The sequence below is a fragment of the Marmota monax genome, unplaced genomic scaffold, assembly GCF_021218885.2.
Source record: "Marmota monax isolate L192 unplaced genomic scaffold, Marmota_monax_Labrador192_F-V1.1 WCK01_AAM20220418_F8-fsc00328, whole genome shotgun sequence".
Classification (NCBI taxonomy): domain Eukaryota; kingdom Metazoa; phylum Chordata; class Mammalia; order Rodentia; family Sciuridae; genus Marmota; species Marmota monax.
In genome coordinates this window covers 847374-867296 of record NW_026693470.1, presented here as the reverse complement: position 1 = coordinate 867296, position 19923 = coordinate 847374, and the positions used below count along the sequence as shown (strand labels likewise).

The window sequence follows — 19923 nt, the reverse complement described above, 5'->3', positions numbered from 1 at the left end:
CATGACCTGGTTATCAAAGCATTTATCTAGATTGAATTATGCATAACGTCCTCCTCCTAATGGAAGTACTTGTGAAATCTCATCTAGCCTTTTATTACAACAGGAAAAGAATCTTTATAATTCCATCAAAGTTATAAACCACTAACAAAATGTCATTCAATGTGATAAAGGGTGATTTATATTACTTTTACAAAATCTCTGTCTTCATTTGCTTTTAGAAAATAAAAATGTTTAATTGCTTTGAACATTCCAATGTTTCAGCCAAGCTAGAGCCATAGTAGAAAATTTGAAACTTCACTACATTGAACATTTACTGCAACAGAATTACTTGATTTGTTTCTTTCAGCAGACAGGCTTAGGAGTACTTTAGGGAAAAGAAGTATTGATTTGTTTATTAATATTTTTAATTTATCACTTAAAGCATTGAACCTGGGTGGGATTAGCATTGTTAGTGCTTTTCTATGAGGAAATGGTGCTATTCAAAGTGGCCTTTCAATCCACGTAAAAGTCTTTGATTCTTCTTCTTGATATTAACTTCATGTTTTAAACTATAGACTAAATATCCCTATGTGAAGTGCTTGGACCAGAAGTGGTTCAGATTTTAGAGCATTTCAGATGTTGGAATTTTGGATCAGAGATGTTCAACCTGTAATACCTTCTTTGGTTGAACTTGGAGGTCTGTTAAATATTGCCAAGGCCTTTGCTATTTGGTATAATACCTCTGGACTTAATGATTCTGCCTCTGAAGTTGTCTGAGTATACCCTTAGCACATAAAAAGCTTCACATTGTGATGATGATCTCTGTGTGGTTGATGCAGGTAGCCAAAGATGTATCTGTCAGATTGCATCATGAACTTGAGACTGTAGAGGAAAAGCGTGCGAAAGCTGAAGATGAAAATGAAACTCTCCGACAGCAGATGATTGAAGTGGAAATATCCAAACAGGCCCTCCAGAATGAACTGGAGAGATTGAAAGAGGTAATACAGAAATACGTGGGCATTCCCCCTAGGGTTTAATTGTTAGGAACTTGGGACTCTGTATCTCTGTTGTGCTGGAAAGCAGGAGTACATAAGCTGCAGAGGCCTGTTTGTCTGGCTTAGGGGCTAAGAATGGATTTTACATTTTTTCTAGCATTGTAAACAAACAAAAACCCACACAAAATAAACCTGCCAAGAGCAAGGAATGGAATAAAGATATGGTGCTTTTTATGGTGCTTGCAAACCCTAAAATATATATATATTTTTAAATAATTTCTGTTTAGATGAGCTGATCATTAAATCCTTCAATGTGTCAGTAGGGTCTCTTTTTACTAGAATACAGAATTAAGCAGTAGCTTTTTACTTGAGTATTTTCTTTCAATGAGCTGAAAAGTTGTTTTGGTTGCCTGTTAAAGTTCTGTAAACAGATAATAAATTGCTACTTACATGTATAACTATTATTCAGTCAATATGATTTATTTATTGGCGTTTTTTTAATTTTAGGGAATGATTATTTTAGCAATGTGTCTAGAAAATAAGTATATGTGTATTTTTCATTTGTATACAATAATGTAAATCCTAATTTGTTGATGATTTCTATTATACAATTAAAGCTGAGTGTTTTCTTGGAAAACATCCTGCATATTGATGAAACTAAATACTATTGATGAAGGCTTGAAGATGCTGGGTCAAGCTGGCATGTAACCTGCTGACAGCTTCATTTGGCAGTTTTATTTTTTGGTGTGGGGGAATATGTTTCCTGATTTACCCAGTCATTCCCCATCCATCCAAATGTCCTCTACCACACTTTGTTCAGGCCTGACCCTGTGCTCTGCAGAAGAATATGTGCACGTGCAGTACAGGTCTTGCTCTTGGGGTGCCCATGCTTATAGCAGATAAGTGAGTGCTGCTGCCTCTTGGATTCTCCCTCACTGCTTCTGCTCTCAGCAATGCACAGCCATCTCAACATGCTTTTTCAGGTATCCCATCTGCCCCTAATGCCCTCTGGAATGCAAGCTCTGTGGGACAGGGATGCAGCTTTGTCTGTCTGATTCACTGGGGGTTCCTTGTGCCTAGAAGGTGCTGAAGAGATGAATAAAGGGGGAAGATCACAGCTTCCTGGGGGCACCTGGCAAGCTTCAGAGAGCTGGCTTTCATCATGGGTGACCCTTGCTCTCAACCTACACATGAATTTGCTCCCAGATGAGAGGGACTTTGTTCTTTAATTGTGGACCTTTTTTTTTCTGTACTTACAGTTCCTGGTACTTTTACTCTCTCCTTTTCTTTGGTCTAAACTTTCTTGATGGTATGCTGTAAACTGTTTTCCTTCTTTTTTTTTTTTAATTTTATTTTTTAATTTTTTTTTCCTTGTTCATTATATATCAAAAGTACTAAGAACATCCTTACTTATGATTTCCAATTTGGGTCTGATGTTGCAGGTATAGAAAACAATTTAGAAGTATATTTTATAATATTGATTTGTTTGTGCATGTTTTTTGTGTTAATATATAAATATACATATGAAAATATATATACAAATATATATTTAATATCTGTAGATTTATTCCAGGACCTCCACAGATAGCAAAATCTGTAATGCTCAAGGCCCTTTTATCAAATGGCATATTTGCATATAACTTATGCATAATCTACCTTTATAAAACTTAAAATTATCTCTAGAGTACTTATAATACCTAATACAATATAAATGTCCTGCAAATAGTTGTCATATTGTATTGTTCATGGAATAATGACAAAGAATCTGTAATATTCAGGACAAACGCAATATATTTTTCTAGAATAGTTTCAATCCATGGTTTATAGTTGCCTCTAGGTGCGGAACCCCCTGGATACAGAGGGCTGATTGCATATATTTTTCAAGCAAGCAAAGATTCTTTTTCATACATTTAAATCAATATATGTAGGATTTAACATTACTTTGAAGAAAACATTGAAAGCAAGGCCAAAGTGAGGCAAGGATCTTTCAATAGTCTGATGTTGGCTCAGGGTGGATATGAGAAGTGGAGAGATCAGCCCCTCCCTGTATGGATTAAAATTACTCAGAGGGATTGCTCAATTGGATGAAATAAGTATTTTATCTCCAGAGTTGCAGTCAGACCAGTGGGACTGCATATTTATATCAAACTTCTAAATGAATTGTAAAACTGACAGGAGTTTCAGGAGGGTTAGAATGCTGATAGATTTTGCTGGAAGCAGAGAGTGATGACACCTACTGATACCAGATTCAGAGGTTTTGTGGGAGATATTTATTGCCAACTGTTTGTCTTTGTGGATGGGATATTTTCATACAAACTAGAGCAAATGTACTATGAGTTTTTCTGTAGCATAAGCATAAGATTTTTCTGATCCCAAACTTTGCTGCTGGTCATTCACCTCTGAAGTTTTGTAAATGAATGTGGGACATCCTTAAATAGGCAAGGAGAGTTCATGTTTTGTCTGTGTCTGAGTAACAGAAGTTATTGCAGATGTACAGATCCTAATTTGTTGATGATTTCTATTATACAATTAAAGCTGAGGTCAGTGAAACGAAGCAGCTCCATGCAACTTCATCTCTGCAGCTGCCCCTGGGCCTTCTCCCTAAAGCTCCAGACAATTTTCAGTGGTCTGGTGGATATCTCTAATATGAACTTTTCCTAGCACTTCTGACTCGGCATGTCCAGCTCAAATTTACCACCCCTCGTGCTAACCTGCGCTACCTCCTGCCTCTCGTGTATGTGTGATGGTACCACTATCCTTTTAGTCACTAAGGCATATGATGGCAGTGATCACCAACTTTCTGGTTCTCTATCTTCTTTTGCTTGCTAAGTGCTTTAGGTTCTGCTTTTCAGCTTTTGTAGTTTTAGGAATTTTCTTTCTCACTGACACATGATATAATGTGGATGGACTTTGAAAATTTGCTAAGTCAAAGAAGCCAGACATAGTGTATGATTCAATTATAGTAAGCACCCAGAATAGATAAATTCACATAGACAGGATACATCAGTAGTTTCGGGGCTGGGGTTGTGGTTCAGTGGTAAAGTGCTCGCCTAGCATGTGTGAGGCATTGGGTTCGATTCTCAGCCTTCATATGAATAAAGTCATTAAATAAAGGTCCATTGACAACTAAAAAAAATATAAAAATAACAACAACAAAACATTAGTAGTTTCTAGGGGCCAAGGAGAGGGAAGAAGGGTGACCAACTGTGTAATGGGTTTGGGTTTTGTTGGGTGGGGGGGTCATGAAAATGTTTTAGAATTAGATAGAGGTGGTGGCTGCATTACATTGTGAATGTACCAAATGCAATTGAATTGTTCACTGGAAAATAGTTAATTTTATATAATGTGAATTTAAAAAAAATATTTATTTTTTAGTTGTAGTTGTCAATACCTTTATTTTATTTATTTATTTTTATGTGGTGCTGAGGATTGAACCCAGGGCCTCGCATGTGCTATGCAAGTGCTCTACCACTGAGCCACAACCCCAGCCCCATATTTTGTGAATTGTAACTTCAAAAAAAATTTTGTCTCTATTGTAGCCATATTTTCATCAGTCTCACCTCAAACAAATATTTGAAGGCTGACAGTGTACATTAATGCTACACAGTATTTCTAGTTTTTCTCTTCTACATCCCAGAAGTGTTCCTCTGTGCTTAAACAACTTGCCTTGGACCCAAGTTGTTAACTCTTAAGAATGACATAGGGGACCATTACTACTTGACCCATCTTCTTTCCCTATTGGGTTTCTTATTACTTGGCTATAAATCCTGGAGTAAAATAAAAGAGCATTTCAGAAGGATGTCAAGGGACTATATCCTCTGGTCCTCATTGAACTAATAGAGGTATGTTATGGAAAAGTTACCTTCTCCATTGATAGATAAGGAGACAAGAGGGCTGACCTTTCTAGAATTATCCCTTCTGGCTAGTCAGATTGCCTGCTTGCACCCTGTTGCCTGTTCACGTAGGTGCCCACACATCATTCCACTTGTGCAAAGCTCAAATAATTGTTTCCTGCCCCTGGTACATTTATTATTGCACTCAATTCTAGGGGAATATCTCAAAAATTGAAAGTGGTTAACCTTATCTTAATTTCCACATCTTAAAGATTGATGATATGCTTTCTTTCAATACCATTTCATTCTGTCTTCAGTTTTTTGAGTGCCTATTATAAAGTAGACCCAAATAATAAGTAGATACATTAGTTAGTTGGCACTTGCAAGGTAGAGAGACATGTGATAAATCATGCCAGTGAAGCAGGATTGTTGAAAAGGAGTGTCAAAAGGCAAATTTAGTGATGTATCTTGTTGGCTTGTATTTACCATTCATAAATTGTGACAGCTTCCATTCTGCAAGATAGAATGAGAGCTCTTGCTGGTAGAATAGTGGATTTTGTAAAGTGGGCACTGAGAAAGAGAATTCTAGGAAAAGAACCTGATGGGTCAACTTCAGGTTGCTTCTCTGTTTTTTTCTATAAGCAGAGGGGCTTTCATATCATGCTGGCTAAAACTGGCTTTTTGGAGGTTTGGGTTTCGTTGCGTGCTATTGCCTCTCTCCTGCTTTCTAGTAAGATCAGATAGACATTTTAGTTTTGATGTGGTGGTGTGGAGCTTCATCATGAGTATTCCATTTTGTTCTGGTCTGGTGTGGTCAGTTAGCTTAATACAGGAACTCAGTCCAAACCAATGATCCTTTGGATTTTTAACTGTAACCCACACAAGAAATGCATTTTATATCATTATTCAATATACAAACACAAACAAAGATTTTACAAAGAGATGCTTATCTTTGTCATGGAGTGGAGTCTGATACTTTCAGTTATACTCAGTTTAATTCACTTTTTAAGGGTGGTTATAACATTGACTTAGTTTATCAGTGGATTGTTGCAGTTTGGAAAAGTTTGAAAAAAATCGTTTGTTAATTGAGTTGTTCACATTTTCTGTATCCATAATCCCCCATTATAATTGTGAGCTTTAATTTTCTTCTCATAATTTGTCGAATTTTGCTTTATATATTTTGAGACCATATTTTTATTAAAAAATTTTAGTTGTATATGGACATTAATGTCTTTGTTTATTTCATGCGGTGATGAGAATTGAACCCAGTGCCTCATACATGCTAGGCAGGTGCTCTACCACTGAGCTACAACTCCAGCCCCGAGACCATATTTTTAAATGTAAACAGTTGAGACTATTCTTTGTGATAAATTATTGTCTTTTAATTTGGTAATGACCTCTTTGTTTCAATTTTGCTGAATAGCTACTTTTTCTGCTTTAATCGTCTACACCAAATTTCTTTTGATTATATTTGCCTTAGGGTAGCTTTTCTGTGATGCCTTTGGTTTCTATTTTTCTGGCACTATCTTTTAGGTGTATTTAAAAAATTTTTTTTCGGGAGGGGCTGGGGATATAGCTCAGTTGGTAGAGTGCTTGGGTTCAATTCCCAACACCTCAAAAAAAAAAAATGTAGTTGTGTATGGATAGAATGCCTTTATTTTATTTGTTTATGTAGTGCTGAGGATCGAACTTAGTGCCTCACACATGCTAGGCAAGCGCTCTGCCACTGAGCTATAGCCCCAGCCCTGTTTTAGGTATATTTTTCATGAATAGAATATAGCTACGTTTTAAAAAAATGGAATCTGAGAATCTCTAAACTGATGGATTTGATCCATTTATATTTATTGTGATTATTGATATGGGTAAATTTGTCCCTATCATTGTATTTTCTCTTCTTTATTTTCCATGATTTTTTCTTCCTTCCTTCCTTTCTTTCTTTATTATTTTTTTTAAGCGTTGATTTCCCTTTTAATTAACTTTGTAATCCTTATGTTCTCTCTCTCTCGATTGGGAAGTTACACATTCTGTCTAAGAAAGCTTCAACTCCAATCAACTCCTGTCTTTCATATTATTATTATCTGGTAACATTTTCTTTAGAATTATCAGTTAGTCTTAGGTGGGGCCTTCTTATGTCAGCTGTTCTTATTTATTTCATCCTCCATGTCACTTAAATGTTCTCAGTGTTTTTAAAAAAATCTTTTTATCTCCCTTTGCTACATTCTGGTTGACTTCTGCAGGTCTTATCCACACTACTAATTCTCTTTTGTAAAAAAGACAATTACTGTTTTATTCTCCATGAAGTTTTTCCTTTCAGTGAATTTACCTTGCATTTAAGAATTTAAAAATAATTTTGCTTGTTCTTTTTCACAGAATTTTCTTTTTTCCTCATTGTTGCTGTTTGTTATTTTAAGACTTCAGCAGCTTAAAGTCTTAGTCTTTCATTCTGTTCTGTTATTTCAGGAGTTCTTGGTGTTATTAATCCTTCTGTTTGTCAGAGATCCGACATTCCCTCACTCACAGTGGGTTTTATTGCATGCTCATCATAGTGGGAATCCTATGGGGTCTGCTGATTGTTCTAGTGAGATTTTTCCATTGGTCTTTCCCAGAGGCCTCAGTTTGTTTGATTGGTTCAGACACAACTTTTAATTTCTGGCTTGAGGAGTTTTGTATCAAATGGGTGATGCCAGTGTGGCCATCACACCTGTGTGTGGCATAGGCCTAGGGCATTTTTACACTTCAAAAGAGATTGTTTCTATTCATTGGATTCTTGAGGGGGGGGCTTATCCTCTGCCTCCCTTAGTGATTTTTAGTTCTTCCTCATTGGGTGCACCTCTCAGCCAGTTGTCTGGGTACATTACCTAAAGCCTCTTCCTATGCCTCTGGCTGGTAACTTGTACCATTTCCACACACATCCCCTGATACTCTTGTGTGCTAACTGCTCTGTTTTTCAATCTCTATTCATTTCTGATGGTGAGGAATTTCCCCCCAAGTTAAGCTGTGTATACATTTCTGTTATTTACATTTATCTAGCATTTCTAACTATACATTGGGAGGAGGGCTTAGGATAACTTAATGTGCTATATTACCCAAACTGGATTTGATCTTAGGGTTCAGCAGAAACCTCCCAATAGCAGCTCTGGAGCCTCAGGGGCAAGCATGCTAACTTCCAATCACAGCTTGGCCCTGACTCTTCCTCCTGCCTTACTCTCTGCCTCAATTTCCTCAACCCGCACTGAGCTCCGAGCTGCTTTGTACACATGGATTTTGCTGTGTCATGGCTTCTACGCACTTTTCTTCTCTCTGGACATCTTTCTTCTGTTTTCTCAAGCAGTGCGCAAGGACTTTCTGTGTGTGTCATTATATAGAAACTGTCAGAGCCAGAAAGTTTGGACACTTAGTTGCACAGACATAACGGTTTGCTGCTCTTTTGCTTCAGTGCAGTAAAATAATGTCTGTGCTTCCAGATTTATGGTTTCCCTCTTAAGCAGAGATTAGCTTGTGTGAGCCAGCAGAAGCCTCTTTGGGCAGTCTTGTCAGGGCACCTCCTAGGACACTGACCATGTTGTGGGGTCAGTAGGTCATGAGGTTTTTTTCCTGGGCAAGTGTTTTGTGTGTTAGCTCAGGAAGGAATAGAGCAGCACCTGGTTTCATTTGCTAGTCACTGTGTGTGTGTGTGTGTGTGTGTGTGTGTGTGTGTGAGAGAGAGAGAGAGAGAGAGAGAGAGAGAGAGAGAAAGGGAAATTCTAGCTGGAGATCAGGAAGGAGGGAGAAATTTGGTGTCCTAAATGATATCCCAGTTATGCGGCCTGCTAGGTTAATAATGAGTTACAGTGAGTTGCAGAGTGGGAGGAAGGAGAATTGGGAGTGTCTGGTTAAGCCTTTTCCCAAACACTGAAACTTGAGAAGAGTCTGGTGTGTGATGTATGTGTGTGTGTATGTGTGTTTGTATGTGTTCCCATGTGTGTATGTATCTTTGTATTTGTGTGTATGTATCCCAGGGTCTCGGTGTGCATAAATTGCTGTGTCTGTTTCTGTGCGTGTATGCATCTGTGTGCATGCGTGTGCGTGTGTGTGTGTGTGTATCTGTGTGTTTGGGTGTTCAGTGTCTGAACCACTTTTGTCACTGCTCCTGTGAGCCTTTTGTGTCTTTTCTTGCAGAATAGGAGGGCAGGGGTGACCAGCGTGGAAAAGCACAGTGCAGAGGCCCATGGAGTATTAGGAACAGGGCAGCAAATGCAGAAAGACTTGGCATAAATATTTTCAAATGCTTAAGCTGTAATGGAACAGTTTTGGGGACTGGAAAGAAAGGGTGTGTGTGTTCGTTAAACAACCATAAATAGTACTAATGGCTGATTCATGCTGCTGCTGGGAGGATGAGACAGAGCATATCACAGTTAGTTCTGGTCAGTAGGAATCCATGTCCTGGGAGCCAGTTCTTGTCAAAAATCAAGGCAAAAATCATACCGAGGTCTTCTGTTAGTCTAGGAAATGTCCCAAAGCTCTATTCTTAGTGCTCACCTCAGGCATCTCATCCATCTGGCTTCACAGTGACCTTGTGAGATGAGCAGGGTTTTCCTCATGAGGAGTTGTGGTTGAGACCTCAGGAGGAAAGGCACTTGTCTGGTTCAAGTGTGTTCTAGTTTATTGGGTTATGCTAGTTAATTGAGTCCAGGGGTCAAAGAACTATTCTGCTGTCAATTTGTGTGACTTCGGTTATGGTGGAAAAAAGAGAAAATGGTGGCGAGGGGAAAGGAGTGGGGAAAGGCAGGAGTGAGTGTGTGTATGTCAGATGGAGTAAGTGGGTGTATTAGTTACATCTATACCAGGACCTCAGGTAGTCAGCTTTCCATCACTGTGTCAAAATGCCTGAGATAACCAGTTTATAAAGAGGAAAAGGTTTATTTTGGCTTCAGGTTTCAGAGATTATAGTCCATAGTCACTTGGCCCTGCTGCCTTTGAGCCTGTGGTGAGGCAGTACATCGTGGCAGAGTGTGTGTAGTGGCGCAAAGTTCCATGGTCGCGGGGAAGCAAAGTGAGAGAGAAGAAATGGAACATCCCAATATTCCCTTCAAAGGCATGCTCTCAGTCACCTAATGTCCTTCCACTAGGCCCCACCTCTTGAAAGTTCTACCACTTCCCAATAGCACAACAGGCTGGAGACCAAACCCCATAGGCCTTTCGGGGAATGTTTAAGATCCAAACCGTAACATCAGGTTTACTGGGTGTTGGAGCCTGGAGGGTGGTGAGGTGGTTGCCTCACCCTCTCAGGGCATGGTGAGGACGTTGAGGTCTGGGAAGGCTTAAGTGAGTTGTAGTTAGGCAGCTGCCCGGGATACAGCGGGCTTCTCACCCAGGCCTCTCCACTCCCAGCAACCCTCCTCCTTTGGCTCTTTCCTCCAGATCTTCCTACATTTTGTTTGTAGATTTAGAAAGAGGCTAATTATTAGGTCAGAACTGGAGGGAAGCCCTGGGGAGTCTGCTGGAAGCAGGGTCTTTCACAGGGTGCTCCTGTGTCTGATGTGGGGCCAAAGAGCAATGGGCAGCTCAGGTTCAGTCCTCAGGGGTAGGCAGGGAAGGATGCCTGCATCCTTCTTTGACCCATGAATGCTTCTATATAAAATTAATTTCCACTTGTAGTAGTATTTATTAGGCCTTTGCTTTCATCTTGACATTATAGGAGGAAGAAGGAAGGTAAGGTTGATAGGAGTGGGTGTAGCCCTCTCAGCCTCCCACGCCACCCTGCTCTCCCTAACAGGTTTCACCCAGGTCTGTACCTTCTATTCCCCAGGATTCCTCCCTGATTCCCACCTCTGCCACCGATGTCTTGCTCATTCTTTATCGTTCTCTTGGAGATGCCACCCCCTCATGGAAGGGTTCCATAACTCTTTTCCAGACTCTGAATAGGCCTTTCCATGTGATGAACTGCTGCATGGTTATTGTGGAAAACCTGAAAGATAAAGCTAGTGGGAAAAAGTGCTATAATTTGAATAATCCCACGATATATCTGTTTTGTTTTTTTTCATATGAAACTGGAAACTATATATTCTATAGGGCAGAAATAAGAAAATGATCAAAGTATGATTTCACAAATCACAGCATTCACTGTGGTAGAAGGGATTTTCTTTCTTCCTTTTGGTTCATAGTAGAGGGGGGTAGAATAACAAGAACAAGCTTACAGAGAGACGACATTTGATAGACAAGGTACCTTAACACAATAGTGAGAGAGTTCCAGTATAGTTGTATAGTAATCCCACCTTATCTGCTGTTTTACTTCCCCAGGTTTCGGTTACATGAGTCCATCTGTAGCAGATAATATAAAATGGAAAATTCCAGAAATAATGCACAAGTTTTAAATATTTTTTATTATAATATGTTTTTATGTTTGGTGCCTTTTATTATTTGTTATTGCTGTTAATCTCTTACTATGCCTAATGTATAAATTAAACTTTATCATAGATGTGTATTGTATAAGAAGAAACATAGTGTATTTGTGTATTATTAAAATAGAATTTCTGAGAAACGAATCCTTAGGTGATTTTGTTGTTGTGCAGACACAACACAAACTAAGATGGCTACAAGGTCACTGCGTGATTACAGTTTTAAGGGACCACTATCATATGTGTTGTATATGCAGTGCTCTGAGACCCAAATGAGCACAAATAAATATGTTTTCTCCATCTTTATCCCTTTTTCTGTCTCAAACCTCACCTTGCCTAAAACCCTTGGAATCTCTAAAGTGATAAGTGTCTTGTGTGCTAATGAGACAGCTGGTGGCTGGGGCTCTGGGATAGCCTCAGGATGGTTGGACAGAAGAACTTTTAGCCCAGTCCCCTACCTACAGGATGAGGAGAGGAGGAGAGAGGGGAGAGGCTGAAGGTTGAGCTCATCATCAGTGGCCAATCATGTGATACCCCACATCTTTTTCTTTTTCAGGGTACTGGAGAGTGAACTCAGGGGCAGTTTACCACTGAGCTACTTTCCCAACCCTTCTTATTTTTTATTTGAGACAGGATCTCACCATATTGCTTAGGCTGGCCTCAAACTTACATCCCTCCTGCCCCAGCCTCCTCAGTACCTGGGCTTACAGGTGTCTGCCACATTGTTCCATGCATGTCCTCCGTAGTAGTATCCTTTTATAATAAATAGCTAAATATAAGTAAAGTTATTGAGTTCTGTGGGCCATTCTAGCAAATGATTGAACCCTAGGATAGGGGTTATGGGACTTCTGATTTTAGCCAAGTTGAACAGAAGTTATGGGTAACCTGGGGACCCACCACTTACAATTGGCATCTGAAGTACGTATAGTTTTTGTATATCTGAGTTGCTCATCTCTAGGGTCTGACTCTGACTTTGGGTAGATAGTGTCCAAACTGGATTTTACTGTAGGTCACCCAGCCAGTGTGTAGGAAAGTTGCTTGGTAGGAGAAACCCTCACATGTTTGCTCATAGAAGGGTACAGATTGAGAAAGCAGAGGAAAAGGAAAGCATCCCCACCCCCATCTCACAGGCTATTACAAATAAAATTGCTTTGAGAATTGACACAAGTGTTTTTGTGGGAAAACAAGTTTTCATTTCTCTGGGATAATTCCTAGGTCATATAAAAATTGCATATTGAGTTTTTTAAAGAAAATTTCAAACTGCCTTCTGGAGTGACTGTAGCATTTCATGTTCTGCTGGTAAGGTATGAGCACTCATTTCTCTGCATCCTCACAAGTATTTGGTGTCATCACTGATTTTTACTTAAACCATTCTGATAAATGATATCTCAGTGTAGCTTTAAATTGCATTTCTCTAATGGCTAATGATGTTGGAGATATTTTCATAAGCTGTTTGCCATCTGGACCTCCTTTTTTGGTAAAATGTCTCTTCATGTCTTTTTTGAACATTTTATAATTGAACGGCTTGTTTATTTTTTACTTTTTTAAAAAAACTATTGAGTTTTGAGAATTCTTTCTACATTCTAGATACTAGTCCATTGTCATATATGTGAATTTGCAAATATTTTTTTCCCCTTCTGTAGCTTGTCCTTTAAACAAGGTTTTCACTTAGGGCAAAAGTTCTTTATTTTGAGGAGGTCCAATTTATGGATATTCCTCTTATGGCATTGATTTTAAGAGCTCTCTGCCTAGCCTTAGACTATGAATGCTTTCTCTTATTTTTTTTTTCTTAAAGTTTCATACTTTACAGTTAAGTCCGCAATCCATTTTGAATTCATTTTTGTGTTAAGATGTGAGATTAAATTGAGGTTCTGTTTTCTTCTTTCTTCTCCCCCCGCCTTTTTTTTTTTTTTTTTTTTGCTCCAGCATTATTTGTGGACCAGGCTATCTTTCTTTCATTGTGTTGTTTTTGTACCCTTGTTAAAAATCAGTTGGGCACATTTGCATGGTTTTTTTTTTTTTTTTTTTTTTTTTTTTTTGAGTTCTCTCTCAAACCACACAGTCTTGATTACTTAGCTATACAAAGAGTGGAAAGAGCTTTCTTGGGAGTTGTCTGTGTCAGCCAGCAGTTTGAACAGCTCCGTGGTCTTTTGGAGCACTCACATCTTTGCCTGTTGGTATATAAGAGTCTGTACATCCCTGCCCTTATTAAACACTTCCTATACGTTTTTTTGAATGAGTAAAGGTTTTGTCATTTTTATTTTCCCTTGAGAAAGAGCAGTACCATTATCTAAAAATCTCTTGGTAAGGAATTTCTGATTCTGTAAATGATTACCCCAGGGCAGTTAATACAAATCAGTGATTCTACTGTAGGTCAAGTTTTGTTTTTGTTTTTTTTGACAATGAGTCATAAAATCTCCCTGTTTGGTTAGTGATAAGCAAAGTGCTTCTGTTATCAACTTCCTGAACATTCAGCCAGGTTCATCACTAGGGTCATGCAGCACCAGGTGGTTTTCTGTGAGCTGAATGACCTCTTGTTTCTGGAGGAGTCTCACCACAGCACTGTGGTGCCCAGATGGCCTCTCTGGGCAGAAGAGGGTGCCTTTGGGATGCCCACATTAGAGGTAGTGATGAGGTTTAAAGACTTTTCCAAGGGATTTAAGACCCTGCCATTTCTCTCCTTCTACTAACAAAACATTTTAGGAATATGGGACACTCTGGAAGGTAATATTTCAACATTTTATCTACTGATATTTGAGCACTAGAATAGAACTTGTGAATTTGAGTGAAATGAACAGTGTTCAAGCTTTTTTTCCCTAAAAATAGTTAAAAATATAGACAAAGCAGATCTATTTCTGAATAATTTAGACTTTCCCTAGATGACTAACTGCAGCAAGTTTGTAGCGTTGTTGGTGCTATGGGAATAAATAGAAAATACTTCTGTTTTCACAATTTACATTTGATTCTTGGAGAGGTCTATTGAATTTATGTCTTATATGTCATGTTATGGTGTAATGTCCTTTTGATAACTTTTATCTCCAAGTTCAGAATCAAAAATCAAAGAAACAGAAATTTTGGAGAATAGTCCATGATGTTCTCTCTTTTCTGAGAGTGCTCGTTTGGAGTTTCTCTGACTTAAGCGAGCCATCATACACTGGGTGGTATGGTTATGAGCCAAATAAGCAATTTTGTTGTTTTATTTCCACCTTGTCATCAAAATTTATTCAGCGTTGAAAAAACACCGAGTTCCATGTATAGTTCTACAACCAAATAGAACATCTTACTGTTAAGCAGTTAGTCAGGCAGCATTTGAATTTCTATTGACCTAAAGATGAACCTCAGAGAAAAGAGAGACCCTAAGCTCTCCCAGGGCCCCTTTCCTTGTGGTTTATTTGTACAGGTTGGTTAATTCTTTTACTGAAAGAATGTTGTCGGTGTGGCATGCTTGGGTTCTCAGTTGTTCCGTCATATCATAGATGTACTTTCTTGTGACCCAGAACAGTTCTACTGGGACAAAGGACTGTAGAAAGCATGGGGCACGTTCATCAGACAGTTGGCATTAGAGTATAGACATTATTCATCTTTGGGTGCTAATGTGAGTTGGTTACCCAGGCAAGGCAATGCGTATTTATCAGACCCATGTTTGTGTTTATTACTTAATTCTGAACAGTATGGGTAGATCCTTGTCAGTTGTTTCCCCATCCCACTTGGCTTCCTCTCTTCTGGTGGGAGGAGTGGAAATGAGTGGACTGGGAGAGCCTTGAGAAGGATCAGTTGTAGGGAGCCAGTGCAGGCGTGCAGGGCATCCAGCATTCCTCTTGAGTTACGGGGATGAGACCAGGCTTGGGAAGGCTCAGTCCTCTGCATTTATTCACAAGGATAGCAACAGTTTTTTTTTTTATTCCTGAGAGAAGCAATATCATTGCTGAAAAATCCTCCCTGTGTTAATTATTTTAAATAGAGAAAACAAGAAAATTTAAAGATGGTATAATCTTATGCTATACCTGCTGGTTTTGGACCAATATGTGTGTTTAATACAATCTGAATGATAAATGGCTTCACCTGTTCCTACTTCAGAATTGCAGGGGCCGTCTCTCTAGTGACTACTGAGTTAGCAAGAGGCTTGGTCAGGTTCTTCTTCTACTTTTGAATTTTGTAGTAATGGCAGGAGTTTCTTGTCCATTTTCAAGAGTTCTCATATGTAGGAATTTTGGCTGGTGATTGGATTTATTTGTAAACAAAGGTTACTCTTGGGGTCACTGAAGTATTGAGGCCAAGATGTCGTCTAATCCTCATGGAAAAAAACACTAGATTGCTGGAGCAATCAGTCTTGAGTAATCTGCTTAAGCGGGTTTCTTAGCCTCTGCATTACTGATATTTTGGCTAGATAATTCTTTGTGGTGGGGGCTGTCCTGGGCATCATAGTATGCTGAGCAGCACTCCTGTATTTTCTTAGGGGTGGGCTGGCCTCATTTTCTGACTCAGCATTGATGAGTAGCAGGTGGTATTATATGTTCACCTTTGCTCTCAACCTGTTACAAAACACCTAGGATGCCCTTTAAAATGATTTTGTAGTTGTTTGGATCTTTCCCTGCAGGAGGATTAGGGAACAGTAGTGCAAGAGGCATTCTTGGACGAGTTGCCTCTTGTACCACTGGTTTACTGACGTGAGGGAAAAGGGTGTGTAAATGCCTGCCAAGGATCAAACCCTTTAGCCAGGAGCTGCTCAACCCTGGCTTCACATCTGAATCCCTGGGGAGCTTTGAAGACACCTGACCTTTACACCACACCCAGGCCTTTACCTCAGGACTTCCTGGGTGGGACCCTGACTTCTGTGGCTTTCACAGCTCTCAGAGTTGATTTGAGTTCAGCAGGAGATGATACCTTCTGCTATGATTCCTTCAAGGTAGATAACTGTGTCCCACCCAGGAGAGGTGCTGAGGGTTGGTTAGACTCATGAAGGGTAAACTGAGAGTTTTCCAAATTGGTGTTTTATGAAGATGAGGCTTTGGAGTGACTTGTTTGGACAAGTGATCTTTTTCCATCAAAGTGGAGGCCCCCGGACAACTTAGCTACAATATGTAATTATTCTAGTGAGTTAATGCAATCTTAAGTTTTATATTTTTGTGACTCCAGAAGTTGTAAAGGAACAATAACTGGCTTCCTACCCATTAATTACAATTTTTAAAGAACAAATCAGAAGCCAGATATTAGAAAATGCATAGAGATGGCCTTTGTCCACATATTTGAACCTAAAACTCATTAAATTCAGCCACCTCAATTCCTCCTCCTGCTTCTGCTCATTTCCCTTTGGCTTGTCTGAAGAGCTCAATCTTGTAGCTGTTGTGAGTTTGTACTGATGATACGTGGCCTGTTATTCCAGGTCACTGGCAGATGGAATCTGATGGGACAGGAACCCTTGTTAGAGTGTGGTTAGTCTCGGACCCATTGACCCTGCCTTCCTCTTTTAAGTTGTCCAGCCAGGTGGTAGAACACATTTTCAGTAAAAGACAGAGGTAAAGGGTAGTTTTCTAGCCTGGGGGATCTTCCTCTGCAGTGATTTCTGGGAATTCCTCCTGTGAGGGCTGGTGCAAGGGTTGGGTGGTAATGACTAGAAGTAGCAGATAAGACTAGGTAACTAGAAGGAAGGGCCCACTCAAAGCCTCCTCCTGTGTGGTACCAGGGGTGGTTCCTGTAAATGTCTTTTCCTTTGTTATCCTCCAAGAAACCTAGTGAGCTGGGGGAGGGGGTCATTTCCAGTTGAGAAGGTGAACCTCGGGGAGAGTATATAATGTGCCCCAGGCCACACAACTTGTCAGCCTCAGTCAGGATCTCACACCACTGGGAAACAGACTGCAGGAGAAAGGGCAGGCATGATTTTAAAATTCAAATACCTTCCCCTTCCCAAAGAAAAACTCAGGGGAAATGAAGGGGTGTGTGTGTGAAATGTGTAACTGTTCCTACTAGTATGGATCAAGGCTATGTGTGTGCATAATAAAAAAAAAAATAAGGAAGGTGAAGACTCCTAGAATCTTTTGGCATATTTTTAAATCCTGTGTCATATAAGCAGTCCAGGAGTTGTGGTTTATGTGGACAAACCATTTTCATGGGCTGTGCCATTGATTAGAAGGTCTACCATGAAGAGAGAATAAAACAAACTATCAGTGATCATGACATACAGTAGATATGACCTGCAATCTGAGTTCAGAGATGTTAAAATATGTTAAAGAAAAATGGCATGCATACATGTTTAAAGTCCCCTTAGTTAAACCATATTATATCTTTTACCCAAAATACTCTCTGCCTGAATTAGAAATCTGAGGAAGCATTGGGAGCTTTCCCAGAACTGTTTGTTGCCATGGAAGATTAAAGAAGACAGCAATAGTTCCAAGACTGACCATACTCTAATAAGGATTCCTGTCCTGTTAGATTCCATCTGCCAGTGATGTGGAATAATAGGCCACATGTAATCAGCACAAACTCCCACAACAGCTGCAAGCTGAAGCATCTTGGTGGAGTATTCCTAGGAATGCACTTTGTATGCTCTTCAATGAGGTATGGAAGTCCTGGAGGGCAGGTCACTCACATAGAGTATGCTAAGACTGTCCTATACTTTTATATTACAAATTAAACATAGTAGAGTGGCTAATACTCATTATGAATAGTTCTGCAGTGCTCTTGGCACTAGGGCCTATTTGAGCATCTAGTAAAGAGCTTAAACAGAGACAAGAAAGTTTAAAATTATGAATTTTATGGATGAGGTTAGAGAAAGCAGTAAGAAGTGCCCCATGGTAATGCCATTTCATGCTGATGTTTGAAGTTTGGAGGAGCTAGGTGTATAGCTCAGTGGTAGTGCATGTGCTTAGCATGTGTGAGGTCCTGGATTTGATCCCCAGCACTGTCCCCCGCCCTCCCCCTAAAGAAAAAGTGATTGGGGCTGATATAAATGGCTTCTAGAATGTTAATGAACACCTGCCTGGCAAATGAGCGGAATGTCTGGCCATGCACCTGGGCTGGCTGTAGGGAAGGGGGCAGGAGTACTTGAGGCTCTCTTTGGAATGTGATGGGCAGCAGGTGACATGAACAGAAACCATTAAAGACGTCAAGCAGGGGACTAATGTGAGGAGAGTTGGATTTCTGGAGTATTTCTCCCAGTTTCTTCAGAGCTGAGAAGATGACTGTGGGGATTCAAGTGCTAAATGATGCAGGTCACGTGTTCAGCCCTGAATCTGAGTCTCAGGACACACACAGAGGGGGAAAGTCAAGAATGGGACCTTGCAGGCTCTATAACCCATGGCAAGAGAGAAACCGCTACTAAATCGAGGCCACATCCATCTGACCCATGATTCCTGTTGACCAATAGGCTGGCTTTCTTATAAGTGTTACTTTTTGAGGCCGTTTGGCACTATAGAGAAAAAATGGTTTGAGAGCCATCATGTAAATCTTACTGGAGTAAGTTGACATAAATGCCGATCCCCGGTGTTGCAAAACATAAAAGAATAAACATTTTTAATTTTTCTTATTTATCCTTCAGTACTATTTAAGAAGCAATAGCTTAATCACTAATTCTATAGCCAACATTATTTCCCTACAGAAATGTGTGGGTCTCTTTCTACACTAGCTAGCCTTTCCCTTCTCTAGGTTTACTACAGTGTCTTGGGTGGGCATCTCACTGAAAAGCTGAGGAACCCAGTTTCCTACCAGGCTCTGAGCTCACTAGTGCAGTTTTTGAACAAAATTTTATGCATTAATCATCTCCCATGAGATAATATCATTGTCCTAGTTAAGTTATTCTGTACGCTAGTAGCAGTTCTTTGGATTCATGGGTGTTACAGATGTGTTTTAATTCTGAGAGGTGGTTTCCATCTTCTCTTGAAAAATCATTTTTTATAAGTGCTTTTAATGTATCTATCAACTTGTGAGTTTATTGCATGATTTTTGAGGTGGTGTCTTTTGATATATTGAGATTTGCCAATACACAAATAATTTAAAAACCACCTTTGGGGAGAGGTAGAGATCTAGTTGACTTCATGATTAGCAGAGGAAAAAAGGCATGTCATTCCTTTTACATTCAGAAATGAAAATAGAGGTGCCACTATTGAGAATCCCCTCTTTTCCCTTCACATAACACACAGTTTTACCCAAGAGCTTCCATTTATTTATTTACCTATTTATGTATTTTTGTGCTGGGTGGGGATTGAACCCAGGGCCAGCTTGGCAAGTGCTGTACCACTGAGCTTCATCCCCCAGCCCTAAGAACTGCCTTTTAAAGTCAGATAAGACTTCCCTGGAGCATTTATAATAAGGTCAAAATGCACCGCTTTGAGGTTGGAAGGGAGGCTTACAGAGACCTTGGCTAACTTCCACCCTGCAGCATCCATCACATATCTGCAAACCAGGCTCAACAGAGTGAACACCACAAAATAAAACTTGGAGCAGCAAATATCATATTGAAGTGAATCCACTTTATCCATAGAAGTTGGCATAGAGGTCTGGAGCTAAGATATTTTGGTGCATATACATGTTCATCTCAAAATGCATCTGAGCCAGGTGAGGTGGTGCACATCTGTAATCCCTGTGGCTTGGGAGGGTGAGACAGGAGGATTGGGAGTTCAAAGCCAGCTTCAGCAATGGCAAGGCGGCTAAGCAACTCAGTGAGACTCTGTCTCTAAATAAAATAGAGCTGCAAATGTGGCTCATGGTCAAATGCCTCCAAGTTCAATCCCCAGTACCTCCCCC

The 19923-nt window shown here is 39.8% G+C and overlaps 1 protein-coding gene across 9 annotated transcripts in view; it reads left to right on the top strand.

Annotated features, from left to right (window-relative positions):
• Positions 1–19923, top strand: part of Mtcl1 (microtubule crosslinking factor 1) — a 126305-nt gene that overhangs the window by 11613 nt on the left and 94769 nt on the right. For all 9 annotated transcript variants that reach the window (XM_046457792.2, XM_058583467.1, XM_058583466.1 and 6 more), the window contains exon 3: positions 819–977. In XM_046457792.2, the coding sequence (XP_046313748.1) occupies positions 819–977 (159 nt within the window). The remainder of the gene's footprint in view (positions 1–818; positions 978–19923) is intronic.